Source organism: Dreissena polymorpha, chromosome 13 (genome assembly GCF_020536995.1).
Source record: "Dreissena polymorpha isolate Duluth1 chromosome 13, UMN_Dpol_1.0, whole genome shotgun sequence".
Taxonomy (NCBI): domain Eukaryota; kingdom Metazoa; phylum Mollusca; class Bivalvia; order Myida; family Dreissenidae; genus Dreissena; species Dreissena polymorpha.
Genome location: NC_068367.1, coordinates 70,594,913 through 70,609,524, shown reverse-complemented (window position 1 = coordinate 70,609,524; position 14,612 = coordinate 70,594,913). Strand labels below are relative to the sequence as shown.

The 14,612-nt window shown below is 37.5% G+C and overlaps 1 protein-coding gene across 2 annotated transcripts in view; it reads left to right on the top strand.

The window, feature by feature from the left end:
• LOC127854925 (RNA-binding protein 45-like) overlaps window positions 1–12,752 on the top strand; it is a 32,135-nt gene extending 19,383 nt beyond the window's left edge. Inside the window, exons 7-12 of one of the 2 annotated variants that reach the window (XM_052390031.1) lie at window positions 1,333–1,500; window positions 3,639–3,807; window positions 8,028–8,109; window positions 8,426–8,726; window positions 10,688–10,866; window positions 11,626–12,752. In XM_052390031.1, the coding sequence (XP_052245991.1) occupies window positions 1,333–1,500; window positions 3,639–3,807; window positions 8,028–8,109; window positions 8,426–8,726; window positions 10,688–10,860 (893 nt within the window). In that variant the 3' untranslated portion in view covers window positions 10,861–10,866; window positions 11,626–12,752. The remainder of the gene's footprint in view (window positions 1–1,332; window positions 1,501–3,638; window positions 3,808–8,027; window positions 8,110–8,425; window positions 8,727–10,687; window positions 10,867–11,625) is intronic. The other variant, XM_052390032.1, reaches the window with a different exon arrangement.
• The last annotated feature ends 1,860 nt before the right edge of the window (window positions 12,753–14,612 follow it).

The window sequence follows — 14,612 nt, the reverse complement described above, 5'->3', positions numbered from 1 at the left end:
AATAGAAATACAACATGTAATAAATATACAAATGTAAAACAAAACTGTGTTTTCAATCCTTTATTTCATTATACATGCATAAGTATGCAAACATTTAAACAATAGAGCACATACATAGATAAGGTACCTGTTAAAAAACTACTAGCATATTTTGCAAAGTTCCGATCGACCCTGCGAATAAAGACCACCTGTGAACAAAGACCACAATGACCAAATCCCTTGAGTGGTCTTTATTGACAGGTTGGACTGTATCTTGCTTCATTTTAAATCATGCTGTTAACAAATTTCATCAAAGACAAATGATTAATCAGCATAACAAAATAATCATTCTGGTTGGGCCTAGTACATGTACACAACATCTCTTGTGACCAAATAACTACTGATTGTGTCCTGGAAAAAATAGTTCCACATTGAACAGTTCCCTTGTAGTAAGATATGAACAAATCAGGGTTGCCAGGGTGCCCGCCTAGAATGGTACCAGCTTTTGGTTATAATCAAATAACAGTTTTTGAAAGTTCCTAACCCTTTTGTTGCCAAAAATCATTTGAAATAAAATTTTCAGAAAATTGTATTAAGACAAACAGAAAATGACTATGCTTTCTTAAATCCTAAATATTTCTGCTCTCATTTGTCATCAATTACTTATGTTGAAAAGATCATTGGTTCATGCTACCATTCTAAGTAGTGAAGACTATTAAAAACATTAAAGATTTGTTAGTTATCATATTTAATGACATTTCTTGATACAAACATCTGTCAACAAGTCTTTTTTATGCTCTTGGACAAAGAAATTGCTCACCTTAGGCATAATCCAAAAATCTTTTAGCTTCTTCTTTCTTTCATTTTCACTGGATCTTGTGAAGACAGAGTCTCACAGCAACTATTGGAAGCTCATTGTGAATTCAGGGCTGTGGGAAAACTGGGCTTAATGCATGTGTGTAAAGTGTTGTCCCAGAATAGCCTGTGCAGTCAGAAAGAGTCGTTCCAGGGGACTGTTTCAATAAATATTGTAGTACACATTTACGATACGATAAATTTTTCGAAGATACATAATTGCTAAAGTCCATATCATATGATTGTAAATGTTCAGTACTTAATTAATTACAATGGCATCTCAAGCGCCGTATATATTTGACAAGCATGGCGAGCTAGTTTGTCTACTTATTAAGATTACAAAATTCTCTCGTAAGTTAAAATTGTCGTAAGATCGTTTATGAAACGGTCCCCTGATAAGCACTTGCAAACTGCACAGGCTAATCAGGGACAACACATAAAGCACATGCATCAAGCCCAGTACTAGTATATTAAACAAAACCTTTCTCTCCTGTACAGTTGCGATGCCTGCCAGTCACAGTGTACTGGAGCTCCTGAAAGCTGAGCCGCACACCAACTGTGAGAAGCTCATTGTCAATGCACCCATGGGCCTGGCCCAGAACTACCTGTACAAGCTCTTTGATCTGGTACCTGGCCTCGAGTACTGTGACCTCAATGAGCAAACTGGTGAGTACTGTGACCTGAATGAGCAAACTGGTGAGTACTGTGACCTCAATGAGCAAACTGGTGAGTACTGTGACCTCAGTGAGCAAACTGGTGAGTACTGTGACCTCAATGAGTAAACTGGTGAGTACTGTGACCTCAATGAGCAAACTAGTGAGTACTGTGACCTCAATGAGCAAACTGGTGAGTACTGTGACCTCAATGAGCAAACTCACTGGTGAGTACTGTGACCTCAATGAGCAAACTCACTGGTGAGTACTGTGACCTCAATGAGCAAACTGGTGAGTACTGTGACCTCAATGAGCAAACTGGTGAGTACTGTGACCTCAATGAGCAAACTGGTGAGTACTGTGACCTCAATGAGCAAACTCACTGGTGAGTACTGTGACCTCAATGAGCAAACTCACTGGTGAGTACTGTGACCTCAATGAGCAAACTGGTGAGTACTGTGACCTCAATGAGCAAACTGGTGAGTAATGTGACCTCAATGAGCAAACTGACGAGTACTGTGACCTCAATGAGCAAACTGGTGAGTACTGTGACCTCAATGAGCAAACTCACTGGTGAGTACTGTGACCTCAATGAGCAAACTCACTGGTGAGTACTGTGACCTCAATGAGCAAACTCACTGGTGAGTACTGTGACCTCAATGAGCAAACTCACTGGTGAGTACTGTGACCTCAATGAGCAAACTCACTGGTGAGTACTGTGACCTCAATTTATAGTATACCCGTCTACATACAAGGTGCGCAATTCCGCATAGGGGTATTTGGACGTTCTATAAATTGACCTATGGTTAGCCTTCGCGAAGTCGAGCGCATTTAGCAATATTACTTTTTTTTCACTATTTATTTACTCGCAAAAAAATACTAGTGGCTTAAAACTCAACTCGCAATCGGTATTTTTCACTCACATTTTGCGAGTGTGCGAGTGTTAATTTCGAGCCCTGAACTGGTGAGTACTGTGACCTCAATGAGCAAACTGGTTAGTGATTTGATCTGGTACCTGGCCTTGAGTACTGTGACCTCAATTAGCAAACTGGTGAGTGATTTGATCTGGAACCTGGCCTTGAGTACTGTGACCTCAATTAGCAAACTGGTGAGTGATTTGATCTGGTACCTGGCCTTGAGTACTGTGACCTGAATTAGCAAACTGGTGAGTGATTTGATCTGGTACCTGGCCTAGAGTACTGTGACCTCAATTAGCAAACTGGTGAGTGATTTGATCTGGTACCTGGCCTTGAGTACTGTGACCTCAATTAGCAAACTGGTGAGTGATTTGATCTGGTACCTGGTCTTGAGTACTGTGACCTCAATTAGCAAACTGATGAGTGATTTGATCTGGTACCTGGCCTTGAGTACTGTGACCTCAAATAGCAAACTGGTGAGAGATTTGATCTGGTACCTGGCCTTGAGTACTGTGACTTCAATTAGCAAACTGGTGAGTGATTTGATCTGGTACCTGGCCTTGAGTACTGTGACCTCAATTAGCAAACTGGTGAGTGATTTGATCTGGTACCTGGCCTTGAGTACTGTGACATCAATTAGAAAACTGATGAGTGATTTGATCTGGTACCTGGCCTCGAGTACTGTGACCTCAATTAGCAAACTGGTGAGTGATTTGATCTGGTACCTGGCCTTGAGTACTGTGACCTCAATTAGCAAACTGGTGAGTGATGGAAAATATGGCTTGGCTTTAGGGAGAAGTAACTTATAAAAATGCCTCGTGTTGTATTCATGATAATAAGAGTCATGTCTTGCAAAATTGGGTCTTATGCTATACTGGACCAGTAAAGCTTAAGACCAGCAAGTGCAATCTGGTAATGAGCTACCCTGTTCACAAATGAGACCAAAGTACCTTGCGTTACCTTATAGCTGACAAGGTAAGTCCTGACCAGACTTCATCATTTCTGGTCTGGTCTGAACCTACGCTGGCCTTATTTGGCATAAGACCCATAATCGCATCAGGCAACTCATACGGGATCATTGTTAAAATACTGTACTACTGTGATAATTGAGTTGCCCAGCACATATGAATAATGTCCCGCACAAGAGTTGTTGTTGTTTTTGTCAAATTTGGGGTTGAAATTCTTCCCCCGCTCCATTCTCGAAATGGCTAGAACAAACATAATATCTTCTTAGGTGTGGCGTATGTGCGTTACAAGTTGCCCCAGTGTGCTGCCTATGCCAAGTCCAAGCTAGACCAGTTTGAGTTTCCTGCTGGGAACCGACTCGCCGTGCAGTTTGCAGACGCCCCACAGAACCACAGGTCCCCCAGTGTCATGGCCAGTGACAGCTATTATAGCGCCGCGTAAGTGAACTCACAAATCTGGGTCCTTTCCTAGCAGTGGCAGTGGAGCATAGAAAAAAAAAATTGGAAATTAAAGCTAGTCATTAAACCCATTGAGCCTCGTTCTGCGAAAACTAGGCTTAATGCATATGTTTAAGTGACTTCACTTTTTGCTTTTATGGAAGCTTTTGTTGAAGCAAGTATTTTCAAAACGAAACTCCAGTTTAAGCACAAAGTTTTGTCCCTTATTAGCCTGTGTGAACTGCAGTTGCATCTAAAAGAGAAAAGATTAAAAGGATTAAACACATGAATACAATTGCTGCATGTAAGTGACCTAAAATGTTTGTGCCTAGCATGTACTCTTCTTTGATAAATGTTGTGTCATAATTTGTTTTACTGTAATTTAGATTAGGACTATAACCTTGTCCTTATCACTGTATAAATTTCAGAATTATTATGTCATCATTGTTTTTTATTGTTCTCAATTATGTCATAATCACCTACAGTAGTTCACCATTATAATGTCTTTGTCACACTTGATTATTAAACATTATCATGGAATAATCATTTTAGTTTGTTAAACATTATATCCTCATCACCTTCAACATTTCTCTAGTGTTATGTATATGAAGCGTATATGGTACACCCCGATAATATGGTCATGCCGGATTAGTTTATATCGACTTTCTGTGAAATAACATGTATGTCATCATAGTTTTGTAGGTTTTTCCCGCTTAATTTTACTCGCCATAACAACATTAAGTTAAAGTCTCGACATAAATGTTTCCGGCCTTTCCCGAAAAAATATTTGGTAGATATAATCTAGATAATCTCAACAATAATGTTGACGATATATAACTATCGACATATCCATATGTTATTTCCATGTCTTCGTGAGTCTTGTCGACATCCATCGATCCATGCAGCTATGATTCAAACATTTTTAAACAACGTCTTTTGTCCACTTAAATTATATTGACTTGTCTTCATATAATATACAAGCTGTTATCAGGACGCAGTAAATAATACAACAAGCAATCCCTCATTCAGTTACAAATGTATATAGACATGTCAGCAAGTCATCAAGATATTTGCCTTCATACAGTAACCAACGCAGAAATAGTTAAATAGACAAGCCAACATGCGGAATCTTAAAGTCTTAAAATTTTATCCTAAGTGGACAAATCAACATAATTTTTGGTGTCATGCTCTTGTGAAAATGACTTGCCATCGTTGTTTTAGTCGACATGTTTAATTAATTTTTTACGTCATTACACCTTTTTCATATCATGCCCTCATAGAATTTTGACATCATCACAGCATCAGGGTGTACCATATACGCTTCCATGGTATATGGTGATGTCAACATTCTATGACGGCATGATATGACAAAGGTGTCATGGCGTAAAAAACGACTCATCGTGTCGACTAAAACTATGATGGCATGTCATTTCCACAAGAGCATGATGCCAAAAATTACGTTGATTTGTCGACTTAGATCATGTCGACCAAATATTTTTTCGGGAAAAAGCTGGAAACATTAACGTCGATACTTAAACTTAATGTCGCTATGGGGAGTAAAATTAAGTTGGAAAAACCTACAAAACTATGACGACATACCATTTTATTTCACAGTAAGTCGATAAAAACTAATCCGGCATGACCATATTATTGGGGTGTACCATATTCTATGACGGCATGATATTGAAAAGGTGTCATGGCGTAAAAAATAACTCGTGTCGACTAAAACTATGATGGCATGTCATTTCCACAAGAGCATGACGCCAAAAATTATGTTGATTTGTCGACTTGGATCATGTCGACCAAATATTTTTCCGGGAGAAGCCGGAAACATTTACGTTGAGACTTTAACTCAATGTCATGATGGCGAGTAAAATTAAGTTGGAAAAAGCTACAAAACTATGTCGACATATCATGTTATTTCACAGTTAGTCAATATAAATTTATCCGGCATGACCATTTTATTGGGGTGTACCATATACGCTTCCGTAATATACGCTTCCATAGTTAAGTCCTAATCATCCTCATTTGTACACCATAATGGTGTCCTTATCAACATAGACAGGTCACTTTTATCATTCTCTAATCGCCCTTGTTTTATAACCATTACCTTCTCAACCTTGATATTTCGCCATTATCATATTCTTACCAACTTAAAAAATTAACAAGTATGTCCTTACAAGCCTTGTTACGTAACCTTTATCGTGTCATAATTGCTGTTTATAATTAATTGTTAACATGTCATTATCACACTTGGCATTCCACCATTATCAAATAATGAATACCCTTGATATTCCACCATTACCAAGTTCTAATCACCGTCGGTATTCCACCATTATTAAGTTCTTATCACCCTCGATATTCCACAATTATCAAGTTCTTATCACACTCAATATTCCACCATTATCAAGTTCTTATCACACTCGATATTCCACCATTATCAAGGTCTTATCACCCTTGATATTCCACCATTATCAAGTCCTTATCACCCTCGATATTCCACCATTATCAAGTTCTTATCACACTGGATATTCCACTAGTATGAAGTTCTTATCACCCTTGATATTCCACCGTTATTAAGTTCATATCACCTTGGGTATTCCACCATTATTATCCACCGCCATAGGCGGAGAAATATTGTTTTGGCGTTGTCCGTCCATCAATCCGTCCGTCACTTTTTTGTCCGGAGCCATATCTTGGAAGTGCTTTGGCGGATTTCATTGAAACTTGGTATGAGTATACATTTTGTATATATGGATAAGAGGATGATGCACCCCAAATGGCATTGTACACCATCTGTTAATAACAAAGTTATGGCCCTTTGTATATTTAAAAAATGCTTTTTTTGAGTGTCAAATTTAACACTTTTGTGTCCAGAAGCATATTGGCGGGGGATATAAATTCAACAAATTTCATGTTAAGCTCTTATTACCTTTGGTATTCCACCATTATTAAGTTCTTATTACCTTTGGTATTTCACCATTATCAAGTTCTTATCACCTTTGATATTCCACCATAATCAAGTTCTTATCACCCTTGATAAACCAACATTACTATGTTCTTATCACTCTTGGTATTCCACCATTATCAAGTTTTTATCACACTTGATATTCCACCAGTATCAAGTTCTTATCACCCTTGATATTCCACCATTATGAAGTTCTTATCACCTTCGGTATTCCACCATTATTAACTTCTTATCACCCTCGATATTCCACCATTAATAACTCCTTATCACTCTTTATATTTCACCATTATCAACTTGTTATCACACTTAATATTTCACCATCAACATATCCATATCACCCTCGATATTCCACCATTATCAACTTTGTATCACCCTCAATATTTCACCATTAACATGTCCTCTGATATTTCACCATTATCAAGTTCAAAGAGACCTGGCAATTAAAGGGGCCTTTTCACAGATTTTGGCATTTTTTAACTTATTCATTAAATGCTTTATATCGATAAATGTAAACATTGGATCGTAAAAGCTCCAGTAAAAAATCAAGAATAAAATTAAAAAAAGGAAAAGAACATTGATCGGACCAGGTTTCGAACCAGTGACCCCTGGAGTCCTGCCAGAGTCCTGAAGTAAAAACGCTTTAGCCTACTGAGCTATTCCGCCGATTACACGTAAATGATGTATTTTATACCTTATATAAGCAATCTTCGTAGTTTCACAAAATTTAACGACAAAAACAGAACTCTCCAAATTATTCAATCGTTTCGCGTTGCAACGCTTTATAATTTTTAGGTTTTAAAATCGTCAAAAGATGCATATAATGGCTATATTAGACCATGGTAAATGTTCAGTATTACTGTTTCCTCACAAATATCATAACTAAAACGAAAATTTGCGAATCTGAAACAACTTTTTTCAATTTTGTCAATTTACCAAAGCGTGAAAAGATCCCTTTAAAAAAAATGCATTTCAGGATTTCTGCCAGAACGGACATTTCCGTATAAACGCGGGTTCACTGTAACTAATAATTATGTACTTTCTAAAATGTTAATCAAATACTATTGAGATAAAATAATCATTTGACACTTCTTAAAAAAAATCAAATTTGGATAAAAAAATTATTCTGATTTTTTTTTCTACCAATATACTTCAAAAATGGGTTCATTTGACCTTCTCATAGATACACCAGGAAAAGCCCTTCTTAACACCCTTGCTTTAATGCCAATACCTTTATGTTCTCTGTCTACTCCAGGCCTGGCAGCTACAGAGGGGGAGGGGCTCCTATGGACCTGCTGGGAGAGAACTCTAGCAGCACTGCTATGCAGGTCCAACAGGTAGGACAGTCTTGCTAATTGAGAACAGGCTAGTGATAAGAAACAAAATTAGCCTCATTTATTTGCCAACACTTTGAAATATGTTAACCTAAAATGTGACAAAATACCATATTTACTCCAAGTTTGTGGACACTCAGGAGCTTTTAGACACCCTCTTTTTATGCCAAAATAATTATGTCTTGTCACTAATGTTTTCGTCACTCGGATTTTTTCCAATAATTTATTATCCTAAATTTTCAGACTCTTGCATTTTTATCAGAAATCAAGCTATTTGTGGAATCAGGTTATACAAGACACCTACTGTTTCCATGTTCAGGCTGCCAAGGTGCTGGAGCAGGCAGGTATCAACCCAGACCTTTTGCTGCAGGCCCAGTCCATACTGAACAACCCGATGTCCCTCAACGCCAGCCACAGCCAGTCGGCCCAATCCCCTGACGGCCTGGAGAGGGTCACGTACTGCAACATAAAGCTGCCCATCTGTAAGCCCATGCTGCCTGAGACGACTCCCTGTGAGCAGAGACTGTTCATCGTGTGTCAGCCGGCATCTGTACCGGAGAGGATTCTCAGGGATATCTTCAGTCGGTTTGGTGGTCTGATCGAAGTCTACTTGCTATCTGGTAAGCAGCTTAAATGCATTGCTGTTGTAAATGTTTATGATAGCTCTCATACTTGGTAGTGTCTATAGTTTATGCAGGGGCAGAGGCAACACTTTTATGGAATTTTTGTTAAACCTTTGCATGCTGGGACATTTGTTTTCTGCTAAAATGTTGTCTGCTGAATTTCTAAAATTAGCATTTTCTTCGATTTTTTTCAAAGAATACTATAAGAATAGCAAACAGTTTGGATCCTGATGAGACACCACGCTCTGTGGTGTCTCATCTGGATCCAAACTGTTTGCAAAGGCCTTCAAAATTTGGTTCCAGCACGGAAAGAGTTCAAGAGAAGTCTCTTTTCTAAACAAAAATCTAGGCGGGAAGTGTCGTTCCAGATTAGCCTGTGCAGTCAGAAGTCTGACATACCACTTTAAACAGATGCATTAAGTCTAGATTTCCCATAGACATCTTCAGTCCCTTTTGCAACCTGACTGAAGACTACTGGCTCTCTTATAGGCAGCTTATATTTGTGGCTGTTATTGATGTACATGATTGCCCACACTCTGAAGTGTCTGAAATTTTAGGAAGTGCACTTTAACAATGAATACAGATTGACCAGTCTGTTTTACAGTCCTTAACAGTGGCCTTCTTTGTCAAATAGCTTCTTTCGATTTACTTATTTGATATTGTAGCCGCATTTTGGAAGACTGGCCTTAATGCAGTTGGCTCAAGCTAAACTAAGATAACATATTCAATGGAATTTTTTATTTAACAGAAGTCTCTTCTAAACCAAAAAGCCAGTCTAGGCAGAAATACCCTGAGCAGACTGCACGGGCTTGTCTGGGACAAAACTTTCCACACTTGCATAAACCCAGATTTCTCAGAGACATCATAATTTGCTTTGGCAATCTTATTAGTCTGCTTGCTCTTTGGTAGGCCAGTGGTATTTTTACACCATTTGGGGAATGGGGCTTTGGCTCTTTTGATTTGGGAAAAAATGTGTCAAAAAATGTTGACCAAAATTTGGAAGATCGTGTTGTTTTGTTTTAAATAAAAATATTTTACAATAAAAAATAAAAGTGTTTTCAATATTATATTTCTATTTGTAAAGTCTCAGCTTGCATAGCTGAATATGAAAATGAACTGAATGTTGCAAAAAAAATTACGATTTTTTTAAAGCTTTTATTAGGAATTTTTGGGCAGTCATTTGAATAAAAATTGGGATGGGGCCTTATTTCAGCCCTCCAAAGAGCGCTGTAGGCAGTCTCAATTTGCTGCTGTTGTTAATGTATTTGATAGACCACATACAGTGTACTTGATAGTGTCAATATTGTATGCAGTTTTATTAGTAAAGATCAGCCAGTCTTTATACAGTTCGTAACAGTTGCCCTCCATGTTGAACCTCTTGTTTTAATACACTTACTTATTGGAAATGTAATTCAATAGGTATTGTATAATTTTATTTGTTTGGCTGTTTTCGGAGAAAACCCGAGGTATTGTGATAGCCAGATTGTCGTGTCGTCAGACGTACGCTGTCCGGGTAGTGCTTAAACCTTGACATTTTGCTCTAAAATCAAAGTGCTTCCACCCACAACTTTGAAACTTCACATGTAGATGCACCTTGATGAGTTCTACATGCCACACCCATTTTCGGGTCAAGTGGTCAAAGATCAAGGTCACTGTGACCTCTAAAAAAAAATTAAAAAATCTGACAAGCTTTCATTTATTCAAAACTGCACCTGCAACTGAGCGTTGGCACCCGTTATGCGGTGCTTTTGTTGATTAGTAAGACCTCTGTTAATATTTCCACTACTTAAAAGTAATACAGTTAGTGTTTAGTTAACTATTTATTTACTTTTTCATCAGCATGTGAACTTAAACACGTTTCAAATAAATTATAAATTAAGCTGAAATTTCCTCTTTCAAGTAAGTGAAATAAGTGTTTGTGTATTGTTAAAAGCTATGAGCCCATTGTCTTTGTAAAGGCCGCAACTTCGGTTATGCCAAATACGCTAGCAAAGAATCAGCATTCTCAGCCATCAACACGATGCATGGCGTGACAGTGGCTGGCCAGAGGTTGAAGGTCATTGAGGCGGAACCACAGAGGAAGGAACTTGAGGCTGACATGGTCAAGAGACTACGGACAGAGTCACCATAGACTCAGGTGAGTGCGAGAATTTCATCCATGTGGGGCTTGAGTTCTTTGGCTGATATCTTATCAATATGTTAATCACATTTTTTTTTTCAAATGGCAGCCTTTTGATGAAAGAACAGGAATGAAAGAACAGGCATACATATTTGTTGATGTTTGTTAAGTTTAAAAAATGATTAATGAATGTTGCAGAAAATCATATTAATTGAACTGAATTGAGAATCGTGCGTTTGATAAAAAAACGTCATTGTCACTATCAATCTTATATTGTGAATGATTGTCTCTGTAATCTGAGTGTCTGATGGAGACACCCTAGGAACAGGCGAGTGGGATAAATTCATAGATTGTATAAGAAAATTATCATGAAGAGCCATGGAAAGAATAAGGGTGGGCAACCATTTTCAAACTGTTAAGTGTCTGACCTTAATGTGAGGACAGTTTGGGGGAAGTAACAACAAATAACTTGCTTGAATATCCCGGTATATGCTCTCAAGTCATTAGAGTCAGTAAGTAAGACAGTCATCAGAGTCAGTATTCAGGTCATTAAGGCTACTTTTGAACATTAACTTGATCATGAACGTGATCTTAAACCAAAATTGGACTGCTACATATTTTTTATACAGACACAATCACCAGTATTACCACGATGACTTACACACACTGACTTACATATTATATTTATGGCAGAGTTAAAAATAGCGTCAGTGGAGTTGAGACATTCTGCTGAAGTGTTGATATTGACGCATTGTTTCACTGGCACTCTGTTTTCAGGTGGACACAACTGAAGACAACTGACACTTATGACAGCGTACTGGAATGTGACATTGAACTGAAACTGTTGTCAAACAAGTCGGAACACTTAGACGAATGACAATGTTGTACCTGAATGAATAACTGTTTACATACGTTATACCTAAAGGGGGACAACTGTGTACTTACGATTTTGAATGACACTTAGTGTGGACCTTTTTTTAGTTTATGATATGTTCGCTTTTCTGCAATTTTTTATTTTTGCTTTGTTGTTTTGAACCCAGAATAATAAGATTGTATGAAAAAAAAGGTGGGAAATCTGCATCACACAGGTCATTCAAAATTTAAATTCTAGAAAGACTTGAGACCCTGTTTTAATAATGATGTTCTTAGCTGACTTGCACAGTATTTGAGCTGTGTTCTGGTGAAAACTGTGTTAAATGCATGTGCATTAAATATTGTCCCATACTAACTAACACAGGAACCACATGTGAATGAAAAATACCATACAATGGGAAAGTATAGTCCCTGATAAGCCTGTGTAGACTGCAGAGGGTAATCTGGGACTTCACACACATGCATTAAGCCCTGTTTGTCAAGAGAGTGGCTCATTCATGTTCTCTTACTTTAATGACATTTGATCCATCACCAGTGCAGACCTAATGAGAACATGCATTAACATGACTTGGGACACGCCTCTAGGGCTGTGTATTGCTCAGAGTATACAAGTATGTGACTCTAAATGTTCTTCTGGCAGGCTCAATAGTTTGCATCAATAATATTATGAGTTTAATAAATGCTAATTTGCTTTGCATAGTTGAAAGTAATTACTCATATAATGGTGTTTTATTTTGACTTTTTGTTGTCCATAATAGCATGGAAGTTTTTGCTGGTTAATATGGTAGTTATTTTAATGTATTGAAAATACTCTTTTTCTCATAATATCAGTTGTTTGTATTTCAAAGAACTCAATTTATTTTCAAGAAATTTAGTCTAACAATGCCTTGTTAGAATTAAAAAAATAAACATTGTAAATAGTATCATTTTTAAGGTTCATTAAAGGGTGTTAGTGTGTTAATGATAAAAATTAATTGTAACGTATCGTAGATCATGTAAATGTTGTTGTGAAATAAAGCTTATAAAAGAAATCTTATTGAAAAATTTACATGTTTTTATTAGTGGCAACAAAGATAAAAATTGGTATTCAAATATTCTGTTATCTTGTGAACACATTGAAGTTAATCTGGAGAAGAAACGACGCTCGTTAGTTTTCGCAATTGACATGTCAGTGAATAATTTATTAAAATGTAATAAAACAGACTGTGGATATAAAGAGAAAGTTATAACACTATAAGAATGCTTAAGCTAAATGTCTTGGTAAGCGTATGTCCAATAAAGCATGTGTTATATTGTACCTATTCAATTTTACATGTGTTTTCATTTAACACATTGTTTCTATAATTAATAGAAATAGATTCGCTGTTCAAGTTTAATTTATTTCTAAAAACTTCAAATACAATTCCTGTAATAACGATATCAGATTAAAAAGGGCATGGAATGGTCCAGGTGCGCAGATTTGACCTTTGGGCATCAGAGCATTGCCCCCCCCCCCCCCCCCCCCCCCCCCCCCCCCTCAGTTTAGTCCTATCTGAAACACTGGTGTCTAAATTGGTCTATATAATATTTTCCTCACCTCTGACTTGTCCTCAATATACCCCTGATTATATGTTAACAGTGTGATTTTCTTTGTCCAATAGGGGTAAAGAATGGGTACTGGGAAAAAACATAGGGAAAGTTTAAATTTACAGCAAAGGGGTTATATTATATGTGCTGCATTCAGAAGACCTAAAATAAAGGACCATCATAACATGTTGAGATATTTGAAACAACTTTGACCCCAACACAGTGACAACACTTATGGCACTTAGATCTACTTAAATGACCAATGTGGAGAGGCCAAAGTATTAGTTATCTGCGACTGGGACTTACGTCTTCTTACAAATGACAGATGTAAAGAGGAAAAAGTATTGGCTATCTGCGACTTGGATCTACTGACAAACAACAGATGTTACGAGGCAAAAGTATTAGTTATGTGCGACTGGCACATGGATCTACTTACTTACAACAGATATGGAGAGGCAAAAGTATTAGCTATGTGCGACTGGGACTTACATCTACTACCAATCAACAGATTTGGATAGGCAATGTATTAGCTATAATGCTACTATGACATAGATCAACTTGCATACAACAGATCTGGAGATGAAAAAGTATAAGCTATGTGTGACTGGGTTCTTGTCTACCACAGAAATCACTTATGAACCCGAGTCACAGCTTGGACATCCTTCTAGTGAGGGGAACGGACAGTAATGGAGTTGGTGTGTCAACACCGGACAGTATTGGAGTTATAGTATCGACACTGGACAGTAATGGAGTTCATGTATTGACACCAGACGGTAATGATTCACAGCTTGGACATTCTTGCAGTTTGGGGACTGGACGGTATTCAAGTAAGGACAGCTTGTAAGGTAGGACAGGATTTGCAGTCGACCTTTGGACGTTACAATTTATAAGTGTCTAAAATCGTTTGCAGATAAACTAACATTTTGAGGACCCTTGAAAGTGGCATGCATCCCAGGATTAAGCATTTACCTAATTGTGTCTAGAGGAGCCGCTGTGATCAACTACAGAATGTACATTTTGTAGTTGTCAGTTATGTTATGCACATAGTGTTTTGTTTGTTGGGTTCATTCCCAGAGCATTCTTTTAATTTCATTTGGTTCATTGTACTGACTCCATTTTTACAGAGTGCTAGTCCACTCAGGATTTTGGCTTACACATATTTGAATGAGACAACCTTATTGCTTGTTATAAACTATATTTTTGGTAACTCTTTATTTCAATAGTCTGGCATCAGTTGTGAGAACAGGAAAAGAAACAGATATTTAGACATGCCTTAAAATTAAAATCTTGACATACGACCTGACATGGCATCTGTCAGAAGCATA